The 19,297-nt window shown below is 38.8% G+C and overlaps 2 protein-coding genes across 2 annotated transcripts; one reads left to right on the forward strand and one right to left on the reverse strand.

Moving 5' to 3' along the window:
• Window positions 1-587: 587 nt before the first annotated feature.
• On the reverse strand, window positions 588-6,841 carry LOC122640114. Its single transcript, XM_043833245.1, has 7 exons — window positions 6,584-6,841; window positions 5,411-5,661; window positions 5,183-5,302; window positions 4,931-5,089; window positions 3,045-3,217; window positions 1,179-1,284; window positions 588-627 (listed from the first exon to the last, which is right to left on the reverse strand). Exons 2-7 carry the CDS (start codon window positions 5,636-5,638, stop codon window positions 598-600), a joined length of 816 nt encoding a protein of 271 aa, XP_043689180.1. The 5' UTR covers window positions 5,639-5,661; window positions 6,584-6,841; the 3' UTR covers window positions 588-597.
• Window positions 6,842-15,190: 8,349 nt separating this feature from the next.
• LOC122640310 lies at window positions 15,191-17,153 on the forward strand. Its single transcript, XM_043833468.1, has 3 exons — window positions 15,191-15,640; window positions 15,692-15,994; window positions 16,179-17,153. The coding sequence occupies exons 1-3, from the start codon at window positions 15,191-15,193 to the stop codon at window positions 17,151-17,153; spliced, it is 1,728 nt and encodes a 575-aa protein (XP_043689403.1).
• The last annotated feature ends 2,144 nt before the right edge of the window (window positions 17,154-19,297 follow it).

Raw genomic sequence — 19,297 nt, forward strand, 5'->3', positions numbered from 1 at the left:
TTTTGGAAATAGTTCTAATGTTAGCAGCACATTAATATTCTTCTGTAACCAGGTGCAACTAGATTTCTTCTTAGTAAATCACTTTTTCTTTATTGTCCTCTATAAATGTTCAGGTAAGTATCACATTGTCAAGATAATGTTCAAAGAGTTCCACTAAAAAAGCATGTCGAGGAAAATGTTCATACAAGCTGAGTAAGGAGTTTGTTATTTTCCCAAATTATTTCGTCTATCAATTGGTGGCATTTCCAGCTACAGGGCTTACTATAAAGTGTAGTTTCATACATGTAATGATGTAACCCATCAACATAGTAGACCATTTTGCCATGGGAGAGTGAAACATTCTGGCATGAAAAATTTACAAATATTGAAAACAACTTCTACATTTACATTCACATTTACCGAGACAAACTTTCAAGAACATAAATAAAGCTACCTCAGCAGCTCTGGTAAGGGGAGTGTAGCAATTTACAAGTGACAGAGAAAAACCATTTGTCTGTGATCTATGAAGTTTCTTTACTGCTGATTTAAATAAATTAATGAAGCCATTTGTCTGAAGAGATCAAAGCAAATCCAATTGGTCCATATTGAAGCACTGAACTAAACTCTTGGCCATTGTGGACTTACTACCTGCACAACACAAGACAATCATTAGATGATTTCCCTGTAAATATATGTGAACCAGAGTAACAATTTTTCAGACGAGTACCAAAAGATATAGAACTTTTCTATTTCAGCCCATTCAACGATTAGTACACTAAATGTACTATAAGAAATAATTTAAACATGATGGCCCTGAGTGTCCATAGTTCTCAATAAACTGTTTCCCCATGACATGCATGTTTCTGCAGACTTCAATTAACATTTTATTAGCAGGCCGCCGTTCAGATGGGGCACAACATAGAATGAGATGGTTTAATGAATTTAAATTTGATTAATTAAGGACTAAGATTAAAAATGATGTGCCTAATCATACATCCAGATATCGGTAGAACCTAATACGTAGTAATAGGCAAGGCTTCTTATTACAAGGATAGTAAGACGAGTTGGAAGGTCCCAAGCATGGAAAGGCGGTAGCTGGGTATTTTTCCACACCCCCCCCCCCCCCATGGTGCAGAATAAATTCATTGCGTCTTCTTTTTGTCCAGTATTGCATAAAAGTGTTAAGAGTAGAGGTAAACCTCTAGTGTGCTGAACACTAATCGCATTCGATTTGCGATAACAGATGGCTCCTCAGCATGTCCTACTACTGCCATTTGCTCTAGTTGAAGAGTCTTCACTGGAATCCTGGGGAAAACATAAGAAAACTCAGTGCAACATATGAGGTCCACATCAAGCATATACCTTAAATGTCAGTTTTCAGTAGTCCATATGACAAGAAACATGAAGAGATGAACGATATCTCTATAGTTGAAGAGTAAGTAGCCAAGTTCATTCAAGTCAAAAAGGTTCTCAAACAGCAGGTACTACAGAAGAATTAGTTCCATCTCAATTCTTCATATTTTAATATACGCAAGCTCAACAAATCCTCAGGATTAGTTCTATGATCTGCCATATCTGCTGAGAAGATATCATCCATGTTAGAGGGTATGGAATTTCGTACTGGAAAGTGTTGGCATGGGCGCAGTCCTATCTTCAAGTGCCTGAGTAATGATGTAGTTTGGTAAAGATTCTTCACATAAGTTAAAAGTATAATGCTAACTGCTAAGTGATTCTGAGAAAAGCCTTAAAGAGTGCATGCCCATGATGACTAGGAGTGGAATACTCAGAATTTAGTGGACCAAGGTTCTGTCAGCTATCGCTGATTTTTACTTTTTTAGACTAGTCAATTCACTAAATATTGATCAATTGGCACAAATCTATTGTTCTCCCAATGATATTGCCATTTAAAACACAATTAAACCAACAAAAACTAGCCAGTAGTTGTGATCAAATCAGAAATCAATGCCCTCGGTTTATGTAATCCTAGACAGAACCAAAAGTAGAATTACTTCAATACACTATAATGAATACTAGTTTCATAGAAACCAGTATCACAGTTTGGTCAATTGTGCAACTCATAAGCCCCAGATACTGCCTCTGTTAATTCCCTGTTTGGCTTCAATTGAGCGAACCACTTCAACATAAAACTTGGCGGGTTGAGTGAGCTATAGTACCTACTGCCCGAAAGATAAAAGTCAAAGTCTCAAACAAAGCATTTCGGTAGAGATATTGGAGATGCTAATTCTAAAAGCTAACATGCACACTAGTCCATAAGGGGTGCAAGTTTGGCCCTGTTGGCCCGAACCCACCCTGGCCTGCCCTGAGCCCGAACAGGGTCTGGGCTGAGATATTTGGCCCTGAGGGCGGGTCAGGGCTGGAAATTTGTGGCCCTGAGTTAGGGTCGGGTCGGGTCGGGTTAGGGTTGAGGCCTCGAGCTAAGCTTGGCCCGGCCCAGCCCGACCCTGATTTAAGTTATACTATAAAATATATATTGATATAATTTATACATTATAAACTTTAAATTTCACCCACATTTGTTTATATAATATATTATATATGAAGACAATAAGTGTTATAATATAATTTATTATATTGTTATTTTATGTAAAATTAATAATGTTCTTCCCAGCCCATTCCAGCCCATGCATTTCTTTCCCCCTCCCCATGATCAGGGCCAATTAGGGTTGGCCTGGCCCGACCCTGAGGGCGGGTCAGGGTTGGATTTTTCTGGCCCTAAGTCAGGGTCAGGTCGGGCCTGGGCCCAGCTAAGGGGACTTAGGGTTGGGCTAGGGTTCTATAAAGCCTGGCCCAACCCGACCCTATTGCAGCCCTAGTCCATATGGTTAAAATGAATACAAGAAAAAATGTAAATAGGACATCGACGCAGATTAAAATTAGGCAAATAGCATATATTTTGCTCCATAAGAGTCATTATGTTCCTAAAATAAGAGATACTTAAATGAAGCACCCAATTACAGACACACACTCACCCTGATGTAAAGGATGTGGTGATTCCAACGAGTAATACAAATAAAAATTCAACCAATAAAAACAAGGGACCTCACCATGCCATTCCTCTTATATAATAAGCATTTGCTATGATAGAACAAAAGCCTTTCCACTGAAGCATGATATCAGCTGAGACTGGAGGTGTAGACGACCATCTAACAATAGTAGGTTGCGGTGTACACAAGATGGTGATGAATATAATGCCTAACCACAGAATGCACTCATCAACCTGCATTGTGTTTTCTTAATTCAGTCAACAGATTTCATGATTTCCTTCAATCAGACCCACTATGACACTTCACCATATAAGAGTTTGGATTACCGGTAGTGCTGCGACAGGGATGTCCTGCAGTAAATTAAACAGGACACAAACACCCAGAGTAACTACTTCATAAATTAACTCTACTAAAATGCACTATGAATTGACATATATAGACTAGTTAGTGGGGTGTTCATCCTGATTAGATTGCTATAGAGTGTTCCTGCAGTGGCAGCAGTATCATGCAGAAAATCTGTTGACAGAAAGTGCTAGTAAACATAGTGAGTTATATTAAGGTCTGGCTTTTCCAACTTATCTCAAGTTTGGATTATCATAGTGGTTTTAAATTTTCCTCCATTTATATTTGACTATGTGACAACAACAGAATTTTAGTAACCTAGCAAATACTAGCTTATTTCTCTTCACGTGACCAGTAAACACACAAATTTGATTAACCTACACATAATTCCTTGTTTTTCATTCTTGCATAAATAATTATCAGTTAACCAGTCGAATATATGAATAGAAACTTTTTATTAATCATAACATTTTTTAACAAGATAGTTTGGGAGTAGTTTGTCACGACAATCAAAACATTCGGTCAGAATTTGGTAGGAAAATCTCAGAATCATATTTAAAAAAAGGGAAAAAGTTCTGTGTCCGGGAGTGTGGCCTACGCCAGCACTCCCATGAGTCTATCTCTCTCCTTCCCATGTGAAAAGACTCCTCTGTCCCCTTGTTTTAAGGAGGAGAGAGATAGACACATGGGAGTGCTGGCGTAGGCCACACTCCCTTACAGAAAACTGCTTCCCTTAAAAAAATATGATAGAGGAATACATCCATGTCTAAAGCAATTTATATCCAAGAGTGAAGAAACAGTATATTTTATAGACAAATGAATTTATTAGAATTATATACAGAAGTAACTATAAATTTAATAAGGGGAAAATGTCACTTCATGATCCCAGCAGGGGAGGCCTCCCTTGACGACCCACTCATTCTGCCACGTGGCAGAACCATGTAGCAATTCCTACTGTTGGACAGATAGGGGAATGTCCAGATTGGCGCATGCCATATTTCAGATCCAAATTCAATACAGCATCCCATTTGTAGGCATAACTTCCCACATATGTCCATGCACCTCCCTCAGTAGTCCTATGCACCCTCATGACACTAGATAGTCCTAATATTTTTTAATGCTTGGTTTTGCCAATTGGCTAGATATCATTGGGCTGAAATTTGACTTGTGGGAATAGGATCTTGGAGTCTAGAAAAAAGGGCGTACCCAGTGCACAAGGCTCCAACCACTACGGGGTCTGGGAAGAGTCATAATAGATGCAGCCTTACCCCTGCTTTCGCAGAGAGGCTGTTTCCAGACTTGAACCCATGACCACTTGGTCACAATGGAGCAACCTTTACCGTTGCACCAAGGCCCATCCTCTACATTGGGGTCTAGCTTTACCACAAAAATTGAGCTGCATTCGACATGCCATGTTGCAGATACTTTCTCTTGGTGGGTTGAACAGGAAACATTTGCCTTTAAAGATCATAGTAAACATATATCTACATAAATGAAAATGCAAAATATATATTATATCGTATTTTTTTAATCTTAGCTGTCTGATTTACATAACATTCCAGTATTCCATCTATGCTAATCAACATAGAAGGCATGAAACTTACCTCCTTAGAAAAAATCTTGGACTTCAAACTTGTGCTTCCACCATAAGATTGCACACTTTGTATTTCAATTCCAGAGTTCTTTATATTAATAAGTTCTTTCCTTAAGCCCTCATCAGTGCAGCCCAAAGCATATGCATTTACCCCGGCACTGATGAACTCCTAATATCATTGAGAAACAACAAAAATTATTAGTAAAATGATAACAACAGTGCATGAGGCAATAACTAAACACACAAAATACTACATATATACTTTTAGATTGTCGCCTCCTCCTCGATCGATGACATTCCTGTACCTTCGAAATAAGCTGATTGCTATATTGCGGGATGAGCGATACTCATCGTCCGATGAAGTGGAGGCACGAAATTGACACTAACAAAATATAAAACAAATGAATTGCAAGTAGTACCAGAAATTAATTTGGGAACTGTCTCTAATGGAAACCATTTCGTTGACAGGTAACAAAGAAGAGTTGCTTACCAGCCATCTCTTTGAACCTCCCTGATTTGATATCCTTGATGGCCAACGGCTCTTATTTTGTCCACAGGATTGCCAAGGAATAGAAGTATGTAATCTTTGATTGCAAGGATCTCTGCTGATCAACACATTAACATGTGAAATGCTGCAATGAGAAGCTTCTTGCAATGTTTTAGTTTCACAATTTGTCCAGCACTTGCTGATTGCTCTGGGAGAATGTAACACCATCATGGTTGCATGATCAGAGTATTGTTCTTCAGAAACCAAGCAAAACACCCATAAGCACAATGCAAATATATTATTAAGTTTAATAAAATATTTTCGGACATCTATGATCCATGGCCAATTTTCCAGGTTATCATTTTAAGCATTGCTGAATCATTTAGGGTCCAGTACTTCCACTAAGTAAGGTGTAAACATAACCGCTACTTCTAAGTTTGAAGGAATAAAATGGGTCTAAAATATCAATAAAAAAAAAATCTAAAATATTTTGTTGAAATATACCAGATGCTCCCCCTCTTGAACTAGTTATTTATGACAAACCCTACTCTTTATTTTAAAGTAACAACTTACAATACCTGAATCCTGATGGAAAGAATCCAAGTCATATGCTTGACTAACTGACTACAGACTCTACACCCCCCACCCAAAGAAAAGGTTAATTATAATTTATTTCGTATCAATTTCAAACTGTAGTAAAACAGCTACATGCTTGAATTTTTTTTTGCAAATTGAATCAGAATCAGGATGATTTTCAAATCAGAAACCAAGATATTTAATCTAGTTTCCCTTTTTCTTTTCTTTTTTTTTTTTTTTTTGTAGGGGGGGGGTGGGGGAAGAGAAAATATTAATGCAACTACGGTAGGTTCTTCATCTTCTTCTTCTTAATCAATAAAGTTTCTTCCAAATCATCAGAAATAATAAAAGTTGCAAAGAAGCGGTTTCCTATGGATGATTATGGGGATCAAACCAATTTTCTCGATCATAGAAGTTCCCATCCTGTAGTGATTAATAATGTTTGGTTGGATTAATTTCAAATTATATATCTCCTATATAATTCAATAAGCTTGAACTCTAAAACATTTAAAATCAGAAACCCTGATAAGGATGGGGAAATTTGAAGCCAATCCCGGCTCAAGAGAAATTTGTAAAATAATAATCTAAAAAATCACTTACCTGTTTAAGCTTGCAATGATCTTGGGAACACTATAAGGAAGCTGAGTCGTCGAACGTAACAGGGAAAGAGAGGACCGAACAAAAAGCAAATAAAAGTCTCTGTTTGATTTTCTCTGTGTCTCCACGACTATTTGAAGGGCTCAGCTGCGTTACAACCCATAAAAATTAATAAATCAAAATTAAAGGGGGAAAAAAGGGAAATAAAGATTGTGGCCAAGAGATGTGAAAGTGGAATTCGTCACTTAGACTAAGATTGATGGGTTGTCCTTGCGTCTCCGTCTTCTCACAGTTTTGAGTTTGCGGCTTTGAGCCTTCTAAGTTCCAAGCAGAGCAACCTCCACGAATGAAAATGAAACTGGAGAATCTCTTTAGATGATGATGACTTTGTGTTGAGACTTCACACCCATCACTGATAGTTGGTGACATGTGGCAACATAAATCTTCTACGGCGCGTTGCCTTGTCCCATCTGTGCTGCGCAGACACAGGCCACTCGCAATGACCGCCTTACCCCCACTCGGGCAAAGCGCTCGGGCAGGGGTAAGGTGGTCAATGTGCGTTGCCTTGTGTTTGTGCAACACGGCAGGATGGGCAATCCGTGTCGTAAAAGATCTGGATCCAACATGTGGATCGATCTAGATCCTCTACTATTGAACTACCTGATAGGACCGTTCTGCTAAAACACAATGAGGTGTGCTATGACCACCTTATCCTTGTCAATTCGTTTTACCTGAATGAGGTTTACAACGGTAATTACGTGTCTCATCATGTCTTGACAGCATGGTCCTACTGGACACACCTAATTGCAATTGGCTCTCACTGCGGCGATGCAGAACGTACTAGAATGGATGACATCCACCATATGGTGTGGTGGATAACTCATTGGGCGGCCCACCGCCCACATCTATCCATTCTTGTACATTCTCGTACGTCAATTTTAGATTTGGGTTTCTAAGTTTTTCTTTTTCCAATTTTTGGTAGAATTTGGTTTAATGGACGAAGAAAGTTCAAGGTCTTAAATTTGTAGGGACCACTTAGCCCCGACCAAAACCATCTTGTGCCTACTGGTTGCCACCACTTGTCTCAAGAATAGATTTACGGGCAAAGCCGTTCAACTAAGGTACCCTTGTCTGCGTGCATCTCGCTTAGATCCAGACGGAAGCTCCGCCAGGACCTCACCATCGTTCGTAGTGGCTTTCTCGTCATCGGTGTCGGCAGCAAGGGTACCTTAGTGGTCGACCCTTTTACTGCTGAGAGGATCAATATCGGACACCGAAGTTGGGAGACGTCTAGGTTCATGCCGGTTCTGCTCAAAGAATCCCCCCCCCTCCCCCTCCCCCTCCCCCTCCCCCACAACTGGTTCTCCAACAGCGTTGCAATCAACAATTGGCTGGAATACGATGGGTTCTGTTTACCAGGCTGGCATCGGGGAAAGCGGGGACCAGACAATCTGTGGGTCAATTTGTTGGGTATTCATATGGCTCTATTTGCCAAGCCCATCCCTACTCACAAGGACATGTGTGATGTGTTGAGTATTGTTGGTTGCTATATTTACAGCTTTTTTTCTAGGGTTATCGTTGGGTGTACCCATACCCTACCTTGGGAGACCCTATCAATTGCATGTACGATAGATTGGTCTTTTCCCACTCTTTGGTTTTGGATATATCATATCCAAACCTTGTGTATTTCATGCTTTTTATTTGAATGAAATTCCAATTATCCCAAAGAAAAAAACAACCCATCTCCTATTGGGTGTTGTTGAAAATACCCCTCCCATAATAATCATAAGGGTGTGTTAATCGGTTTGGTTCAATATACAATAGACACAAATCAAAATTAAACCGAACTAAATAATTTTCATAACCTTTAAGTCAAAATTGAGTCGACTTAGATGATTTTTATTTGGTTCTTATTTGATTTCTGTATTCAGTTTTATTTGGTTTGTACACAGTCTCAATATTTCAATTCACATTTGGTTTAAGTGAAAACAACCGGTCGAAACAAATAAAATTGAAAGGAAATTACAATTTCATGCAAATCCGGTACCTATGAACACTTTTTATACAACTCAATAAAGAAATCTAGAGTAGATAATTTTACTCAACTCTACAAAGACACATAATTGTCGGATTTAATATGATTTAGATTTGATTCAATTTATATAGATTACATTTTTCAATTCAATTAGATTCAAACCAAAAGTTCTTAGTTTAAAATATAACTGAACATAATCGAATGAAATTTTACTTTTCAAAACAATCGATTTTTTTTTATTTGATTCAGTTCGGTTTCAAACAACCTGTTTCGACTTCAATTCCAGTTTAAATTGAGTTTAAATTGACACTCTTATAAGAATCACACCAATCCGACTATATCTATCATTCACGGTGAGTCAGGGTTTATAGGGTGCAAGTTTGACCCTGTCGGCCCAAACCCGCCCTGGTCCACCCTGAGTCCGAACAGGGCCTGGGTTGAGATAATTGGCTCTGAGGGTGGGTCAAGGTTGAAAATTTTTTACCCTGAGTTAGGGTCGGATTGGGTCGGGTTAGGGTTGAGGCCTTAGGCTAAGCTTGGCCCAGCCCGGCCCTAATTTAAGTTATACTATAAAATATATATATTATAAACTTTAAACGTCAGCTACATTTTTTTATATAATATATTATATATGAAGACAATAAGTGATATAATACTTTTTATTATAGGATTATTTTATGTAAACTTGATAATGTTCTCCTCGGCCCATTCCAGCCCATGCATTTCTTTTTCTTTCCCCATGATCAAGGTCAGCCCGGCTCGACCCTGAGGGCGGGTCAGGGTCTGATCGGGCCTAGGCCCAACTAAGGGGACTTAGGGTTGGGCTAGGGTTCTATAAAGTCCGACCCAACCTGACAGTCCTGACCCTGTTGCAACCCTAGTTTATAGATTAGGAATTGGGATTTTGGATGGGTCCCAACCGATATAAGAATTGGTAGAAATAGATTTCATACAGGATCTATCTGATCTAGATTGGCGGAATTGGAATTGACCTTGGCCAATGGATGCGAATTGGCCCAAACTAGTCGAATCAAGTCTCCTTAGTGATACTTAGTCCACATTTAATTGCTTTCCAAAAAATGGAGCCTTTGGGTATCATATTTGACCCCTTGTGAGGTCCTGTTGAGGTTGATGGCTGGTGGGCCCTTGAATTGCACCAACAAACAAAAAATAAAAAGAAACCCAAATAAATCGACTCTATTCAATTGTTCAAACCTTGTAATGGGTGGTGGAAAAGTCGGCTCCTTATTGTTAGGTATGAGTAGAGATTTTCGTCTTCTATTTCCTATGTAATGATCTAACTTTGTAAGACGTATTTTGGCATAATTGGAAGATTAGGTTTTTTAACTTGATTCGTCTTTTAAAAAAGCCTGGTGACTTGGCCTTGTCAAACTCGATCAAGGTAAGTCATATTTTTTTATTTTTAATGTAATAAATATATATAAATAAGTAAAAAATTAAAAAATACCAAAAATAAAGAAAAATTAAAAAGAAAAAAAAAATTAAAAAATCAAGGAATCACATATCGATGCATTTTGAATTTATATCATTGAACAAGAGAAGGGAATCAAGGAGTTGAGGCTTTGTTACTGTTTTAGAATACATATTTGTTATTTTACTCAACTCAGTTTCTAAGTGAATGAGCTTTATAGTTTTTTAAAAAAAGAACAAAACTCGTCGAGTTTGTCATGACTCAGGTAAAAGTACCAAGTCTTATTTGACTAGAATGGTTTATGATCCAGTCTCGTCATTTTTTTCACCATAGCCTAATCTACACGATTCATGATCATGTTTTTCAAAATTTTAACTTGACTCGAGTGACTTGCCCTCAGTCAAAACCCAATTTTCCTACTATGATTCTTGGATGTAAGGGATTTTTTTACTTTCCTTATTTATTAAGTTTTTTTTATGAAAAAGTATTTCCGAAATCTTGTGCAAGCAAGATTTGAAGAGTTGAAAAGACTAAAAACAATGATAGTAACTAACACCAATTTAATGGAGGCAAACAAGATACACTTGTCCATGAATTTTAATCCTCTGAAGTATGATGCAGTCTCCAATGCACTACACTTGAGATAATAAATTTCTTTTGCTGATGCCTTTAGGGCATTAATTTAAGTATTGAGAATTCAAAAGAAAGAGCCGGGAACTTTTTTTGATGGAAAAAAGCAGGGAACTTACCTAAGAACTAAAAGGAAAAAGGAAATAAATGCATCAAAGGGACAATCCTCAGAGAATCAAATGATAGGAGATACGCATATTGCGTGGAGTTTTTTTTTTTTTTTGATAACAAATATTATTAACGCTGGAACAATGTTCCAGACTAGTCAAAACGGGGGAGGAAAGGTGAGTAAGTTCCTGCTGAGAGTGTGGGCTGAGAGTGTGAGCTAGTAGCCAGACAATCAGCAACGGAATTCGCCTCACGAAGGGTATGCTGATACGCATATCGCGTGGAGTTAGAGTAGTGCACGAGCTGAGGGTCAAGGAAGCCGCAATGGCCGCCTGCTTTAACTCTTCCCGAAGCACAACTCTCGCTTAAGATCTCTCTCTCATGAGAATCCGGATTAGTTCTACACTTCTACATACGGAAAATACTGATACATGGCCGAGGAAACAACTAAAGGTGTCAAATTGACACTGTCAATAGGTATAGTTTCGGGAATTTATATCGAACACTTGAATTCATTTTCAATACTTAAAATTGTATCATCAATTTCAGTCTAAATTTTATGGAAAAAATATATACTTGGTGGTGTTTCCTACACTTTCTCATAGGGCAATGTGAGATGACACCTCTATCCCCTAGGTAGATATCGAGGCATGCTCATTCATTGGTTCAGACGCCTGTGTAGAGACCATACGACCAAGTAAAGATCTCTTGCCTTTTTTTTGTTTTGTTTTGGTTAATGAGTTTGATTCAATATACAATACACACAAATCAAAATTAAACTGGAACTAAATAATTTTTGTAACCTTGAAGTCAAAATTGAATCGGCTGAGTTGAATTTTATTCGGTTTCTATTTGATATTTGTATTCAATTTTATTTGATTCGTACACAGTCTCGATATATCAATTCACATTTGGTTTAAGTGGAAACAATCTGTCGAAACAAATAAGATTGAAAGGGAATTACAATTTCATGCAAATCCAGTCTCACAATGTCGAATTTAGTACCATTCAACCCTTTTTACACAATTCAACAAAGAAAGCTAGAGTAGATAATTTTACTCAACTCTACAAAGACGCATAATTATAGGATTTAGTATGATTTTTCGATTCTATTTATACTGATTACATTTTTCAATTCAATTAAATTCAATTCTAAAATTAAAACTGAACCGAATCAAATGAAATTTCACTTTGCAAAATCAATCGACTTTTTTTATTTGATTCGATTCGATTCGATTTCAAACAATCGGTTTTGACTTCAATTCCAATTCTAAATTGACACCCTTGTAAGAATCACACAAATCTGAACATGTTCATCATTCACGGTGGGTCAGGGATTATAGATTAGGAATTGGGATTTTGATGGGTCCCAACCGATATGAGTATTAGTAGAAATAAATTCCATACACGATCATCTGATCTTGATCGGTGGAATTGGAATTGACCTTGGCCAATTGATGCGAATAGACCCAAACCGATTGATCCAATAGACCCGAATAAATTGATTCTATTCATTTGGTCTAAAGGTTTTCCTGAGTGGTGGAAAAGTCGGCTCCTTACTTTTAAGCTCTTCTTGTTATCATTTTTCATTTTATTTTTGGACACAAAAATGTCTTTGCAAGTGTTTGGTATCATTTATGGATCCGATTTTTATTTAAACTTAATCAAAATAATGAAAAACGATAATAAAGTCAAGACCCATTTATCTATTATGACCAAAAATTATTTTTAATCATTTTTGCGGCTACTTTATTGTCACAAAAATGAGGGGTAAAATGGATATTTGTTAGCACCAGCCACTGAAATCAGTAATCACACCAACACCTTGTAGGAATTTAGCTTTTCGTCTTCTATTTCCTATCTAATGATCTAAAACGTATTATTGGAGGTAAGGGAATTTCTTACTTTCCTCGTTTTATTTATGAATTTTCTTGTAATGAAAAAATGAATCTTTTCTATCTTGATTTCAAAGGTTGAAACATAATCGGAAAATTGGGTTTTGATTGGGCTGAGTCACTCGAGTCGAGTCAAATTTTTGAAAAATTTGGTCAAAATTCGTGTAAACTAGGTTTGGATAAAAAATGAGAAGACCCGATCGTAAATCGTCCAAATCAAATAGTACTCAGTTTATTTACCTGAGTCATGATAGACTTGGCGAATTTAATCGTTTTTTTTATTAAAAAAAACCATAAAGCCGCTTCACTTGGAAACTGAGTTGAGTAAAATAGTAAATCCATATTCTAAAAGAGTAAGAAACCCTCAAATCCTCGTCTCCTTTCTCTTGTTCGATGATATAAACTCAAAATGCATTGATATGTGATTTTTTTGGGGGGTTTTTCATACTTTTTTGTATTTTTTTATTAGTTTAAATAAGAAAAAATGTGACTCGCATTGACGGGGTTTGACAAGTCTGAGTCACCAGTTTTTTTTCTAAAAGATGAGTCGAATTAAAAACTTGGTTTTCTAAAAATGGATTGAAAGACTAAAAAGATTGGTATTTAACAACTTAATAGAGGCAACCAATCAATATCCACCCGCTAAAACACAAAAAACAATGGTATTAACTAACAGAGGCAACCAAGATACATTTGCTCATGAATTTTCATCTTCTTAAATGCGGTGTGCACTGCCCAATACATCACACATAAAAATCCAATCGTCCACCTAACATTTGGAGGAAAAGTTTCCTCTCAATGTTGGGATAATGCACCACATTTAAGAATCTAACTAATCATCAAACATTGAGAGGATAAATTTCCTCTTAATATTGGGATAGTGCACAACAGCTGAGAGGATAAATTTCCTTTGCCGATGCCTTTACGGCATTATTGATTCAAGCACTGAGAATTAATCACTAAGTCGAGAAAAGGGATAAGAAGATAGAAAGACAAGACTCGTGAATTTGTATTAGAATGGATGGATTATATTGTTCAGAGAAAGAGCAAGGAACCTTACTAACCGAAGAACTGAATAGAAAAAGGAAATTTCTTTTACCAAGAAAAAAGAATAGAAAAAGGAAATAAATGCATCGAAGGGACAATGCACAAAGTGCAGTCAGTCGAGTCGGTTCGCGCGGAGCTGAAGTAGTGCACGAGGGTCAAGGAAGTCGCAATGGCTGCTGGTTCTACTCTTCCCGAAGCACAACTTTCGCTTCATCTCCTCTCTCTCTCTTACGCTAGGTGTCAATAGGTATAGTTTCGGGAATTCATTTTTTTTTTTTTTTTTTTGGTAAAAAGTTTCGGGAATTCATTACGAACACTTGAATTTGGCCGAGGAAACAACTAAAGGTGTTAATTAGTGTAGTTTTGGGAATTCATAATATTCAGTTTTATAAACTGTTTTTCATTTGAGTAGTTTCAGTATAATTTCTATACGATTTCATAGTGGAGAATCGTTATCCCCTCAAATTCTTCTAATACTTCACATGGGGTTGGAAATGACCACCCTACCCCCTGCTTGAAAACACTGTCCAAGGTGGGGTCCACTCCCCCCTATTAGAGGAATTGGAGGAATTAGAGGGATTTGGCTCCTGTCCTGCAGTGGCGGGAGCTGGAGCATCTAGCCCAGCTAAACAACAACAAAAACAGGGGTGGGGTGGTCATTTCACAAGTGGGTCCCACTTGGGCCCCACATGTGAAATGACCATCCCACCCCCTATTTTTAGGTGGTTTCCATGGGCTAGACACTCCAGCTCCCGCCACTGCAGGGCAGTAGCCAATTCTAAATTGGAGGTGCCCACGAATTGGAGATGATAATTATTCCTCCTGTGAGCTCCCCTGTAGCGTGACATGGTGTGTAGCGCACATACAAGTATTCAACGTCCCACAGTGCTTGGGCACGTAGCCCACCAACTTGCCTGTGTGTTGGGCTGCATGCCCGAGCATTGTAAGCTGTCGGATGCATGGTTTTAGTGCACGGTATTGGAATGGATATCGGTGACCCGCAAAATCGATATGATACCGATACAGTATCAACCTGGATCGACTATATCGAACACAAATGTCTCTGAATTTCTTTAAAAAACGAGTTTTCTAACCATTTTACCTATTTTTCGTACCATGCCACCGATACGATATTGATGACTAGTAAAATCGATACGTATCGCCCAATACGATATGGACACTTAGAACCATGGTCGGATAGTGCACTACAGCATACTACAGAGGACCCAAATCCGATTTCATAAATCATTCCGGTTCCGAGCTTTTGCTTTCCCTGCGAATCCTTTTTTGGGTGTGGGCTCTTTTAGAATCTGTAATCACGGGAAGTAAACGGGCATATATAAGGAGGGACATACGGCAGAGGAAGTCGTCATATTAGAGCTTCAGAAATCATAACTTTCTCCCATCCTTCCCCACTTCATTAGTTCATTTCCTCACCCTCTTGTTCTCCATATTCTCCAAGAATGGCGATTGAAGATCCTCTTACAGAGGAGAGAGAGGAGAAGATGGTATCTTCAAGCGGTGAGTATACAACACTCAGAATTGGAAGATTCCTCAAGCCTTGTGCTGATTGTCCTGTACAAGCAGCATCACTACCTCACGCTCCCCTCTTATCTGAAACAATGTCTCAAAATCATACAAAATGGCCTTTAGAGGTTCGATTCAAGGGTTGCTACCTGCAACAGAGAAAGTGGAAAGAATTGGTTGATCGTTTGGCAAGGAAACATGAATTTATATGGAAAAAAGCAGGTATTTACCATGCAATCCTAAGTTCCACATATCCTATCCAAATAGATCGGGAACTACTTCTTGGGCTCTCAGAATTTTGGTGTTCAGGCACCAACACCTTTGTATTTCCATGGGGAGAAGCCACAATGACATTAGAGGATATATTGGTTCTTGGTGGATTCTCTGTTCTAGGACTACCTGCTTAGACTCCTCTCCTAGAAAATCCTCTTAAGAAGATAGAGGAGAAATTGATTGCAGAGCACAAACAGTTCAGTCGAAGCAGAGCTAAAAAGGCTGAACAGTCAGCTTGGATCAACCGATTCATGAGTAACGAGGCAGAGGGAGAGACAGAGGAGCTAGAACACGTAGCACTTCTGGTGTTGCGGTTGTCTAGGTTTTGTTTCCCTTCTCACCCGGGAAAAGTAATAGGGAAACATGTATTCTCTGTCGCCGTTCACTTGTCCCAAGGAACTCGTCTGGCTCTTGCACCTGCAATTCTCGCCAGTCTTTACAAAGACCTTCGGTTCATCCATGAGCAGGTATACATGGTCAACTCTGCGTCAAAAAATTATTGTCTGGGCTCCGTTTCAATTATTAGAGTTGTGGGCTTGGGAACGATTCCCTCTTCTCAGATCCAGTGATTCTCCTAATCCACTGCACCCTGGGGAGCCCAGGGTGGGTCGATGGAACAACTCTACCTTGAACCTAAGATTCAAATTGAAGCTTCCACATGTGAAGTCTATGCTTAAACAGATTGAGAATTTTGAATGGCGGCCTTATGTGTCTACTGTTAACAACTGGTCATGTCCTTCTTTCTACAAAGAGAGGGAAGAGCTACTAAACAATGGTTCTCACCTCGAAGATGATGAACTACAGGCCTTTGTTCGTTGCTTAAGGAGCTGTGAACTTGTTGGGTTGGATTGTGTGGAACAGTATCTACCGCACCGGGTGGCGAGACAGTTTGGGATTGATCAAGATCTTCCCGGACATTTCCCCCGAGTTAATTCAGACAGGAAAATTGCTTGGGGTAGCTATGATCACAATGTGAGGGACCCAAGGCCTTACATTCGCTCCAGATTTATAGAGACAAATTTCACACAGAGATATGTTAATTGGTGGAAGGAATGTATGGTAGTCCCCAGAGAGGCGATCAAGGATCTCTTGGAGAAAAGAGAGAGGAAGAAGAAGAATTTCGAGGTTAATGAAGCTTGGAAAGATGAGGAACAGAGTAATCGTGACAGATGGGGTGATCATCCACTGGGATTTGCTCCCAAAAAAACCAATTTCATAAGGGAGAAGCATTCTGATGTTGGGGAGGACACCGGACATTATGAGTCCATTGAGGCACAAAGGAAAAGAAAAAGTGGATCAGCAAAGACCCAGAAACCTGGTGATGGTAAGAGGAAGAAGACTTCCCGAACAAGTAAATTGTCCAATTCCAAAGCATTGCTGCTGGTTGAAGAGAAACCAGAAAGCCAAAAAGAAGAAGAAAATTCGAAGGAACTTATGCCCATTTGGAATGATACTGATCACCAATTTGATGAGGAAGATGAGGAGGACGATGATTATACGCCCATTGCAGAACTAAGGAAAAGAAGAAGTGGATCAGTTAAGACCAAGGAACCTGGTAATGGTAAGTGGGAGATGACTGCCCAACCAATTAGTTTCTATAACTCAAAAGGCATTGGTGCAGATTGAAGAGAAAGCACAGTCATGTGGAATGATTCTGATTACCATTGATGATGAGGACGATTAATTTATGGTAGAGAACCAGTTGTTTTATTTTGCAGGTTAAGCTTCTAAGATAAGGACTTAGCATGTTTTTGCTTATTTTGTGCTGCTATTTGTAAGTAGTCTAGCTTGTTTTTTTGCTTATTATGTGTTACTGTTTGTCATTAGTGGCTTAAGCATATATGCTTACTAACCATAAAAAAATCAAGGTTACTAGAAGGGCAATTGTACATAAACCAGTAAGAGTATGGTGACCAAGAGTTTTTATTGTACAGAATGTGGGCAGGGGTATGAATGCTGATGCAGTTTCTATTTCCATTCACACAGAATTTGTGTCAATTCATTCATTACTCTAAATAGGCAGTAAAGGGAGGATAACTTCTTGTTGCATCAAGAAACTTCCGGCGGGCCCTCCAAGGATAGAACTTGCACAGAGGGACAACAAACAAGGGAAATTAGTGCCGGTGGGGTACCGGTGAAGGGCTCTCTGATGTCTAAGTTAGGTATCTTTAGCAAACAGAATAAATAATAAGAGTATCAGGAGTGTGATCCCCTTGCATGGGATGTTACCTTCCAATTTATAGGATTGATTCCCTTTGATTGATGTGATAATGAGAAGGTCTTGATTTGAGAGATGATGGAGCCCTCCTGGTTGTCAGGAGGTGGAGTGTTCCCGTTTATCAGGTTATGGAGAGTTCCTATCTGATAAGGTCTCCTACATGTCTGAGAGCTTTGTTTGGTGAGCATCATTAGATGCTCATTAGTGTTGTTGTGTCGTGGGAAAAGGTTTCCTTTGCTTGATAACCATACTTAGTGGGTGATGATGTGCCAGGTCATGGAGGTTTACTTTGACCTGGGTTGTTGGCCCATCAGGTGAGCCAATTGTTCCTCGTTATCCTTAGTGGGTCTTGGACCCTCGGGATGGGTCCTGTGTGGGTATGATTCTTCCAGTTCTTCTGATCGGACGTCACTTGTAATTTAAGATCTGTTGGTAGGAATAGGACTACTTCTTTAGGTAGGGCAATGGAACGTTGTTGTACAAATATTCTAATTCATATTATGCACCTGCCCTCTTAATTTGACTCCAGATTTGGGACCTTGCTGTTGAAGTTTATGGATGCATAACTAGCTTTTCCCCAGATTGACTCTTACTTCTTTTGCATCTAATCAAGACGATGGTTACGGATTGTGCACGCCAGCCATCCATGCGTCTAAGGGTGTCAATTTAGGACCAAATTTGGTAATCGGAGAACCAACTCAATAAAAGCCAGAATCACCCACCCATTAAGTTATTGATCCGATTTTAAAGCTTGAATCACCCACTTAGTAAATAGGTTAGAACTGAAAGATCAATTTGTTTCCTCCAAGACCTATTTCAAACTTGCATTTAATCACATATATGGTATGTATTTTTTTGGAAAACATATATTTGGTGTTGATGATGTGGATTTTGAAAATTTTTATGGGAAGTAGTTTTCTGCACAGGAGTGTGGCCTACGCCAGCACTCCCTTGTGTCTATCTCTCTCCTCCTTAAAACAAGGGGGTAGAGGTGTCTTTTCACATGGGGAGGAGAGAGATAGACTCATGGGAGTGCTAGCGTAGGCCACACTCTCGGACAGAGAACTTTTTCCCAATTTTTATTTAATGATATGCATAGTAATGGATATTTTCTTTTAATAATTGAGTTTTTTTTTTTTTTTTTTTAAAGCTTATAGATGGATATTTGTGTATATGGATGAATATTTGATTATTTTTATGCTTCAAAATGAATATTTAATTGTATATATATTAAAGAATAGATATTTGATTATTTGTATATGGGACAAGGGTGGGCATGCCGTCTAAACAAAAATTGCAAAATGTAAACAATAAATTGTAAAGCATAACCTAACACAGGGCCGGGCCGGGCTGGGGTTAGCCTGAGGCTTCAACTCTGGCCGAGCCCAACCCTGAAAATTTCAACTCTAACTCCCCCTCAGGCTTGGAAAAATCAAACCCAAACCCTGTTTGGGCTGAGGGAGGGCTAGGGCAGGCTTAGGCCGACATGGCCAAACTAACACCCCTAACGCTACCTGGTCGCGTGACCTACGTGGCTCCTACACCTAGACAC

This window comes from Telopea speciosissima, chromosome 9 (genome assembly GCF_018873765.1).
Source record: "Telopea speciosissima isolate NSW1024214 ecotype Mountain lineage chromosome 9, Tspe_v1, whole genome shotgun sequence".
In the NCBI taxonomy this organism is placed as follows: domain Eukaryota; kingdom Viridiplantae; phylum Streptophyta; class Magnoliopsida; order Proteales; family Proteaceae; genus Telopea; species Telopea speciosissima.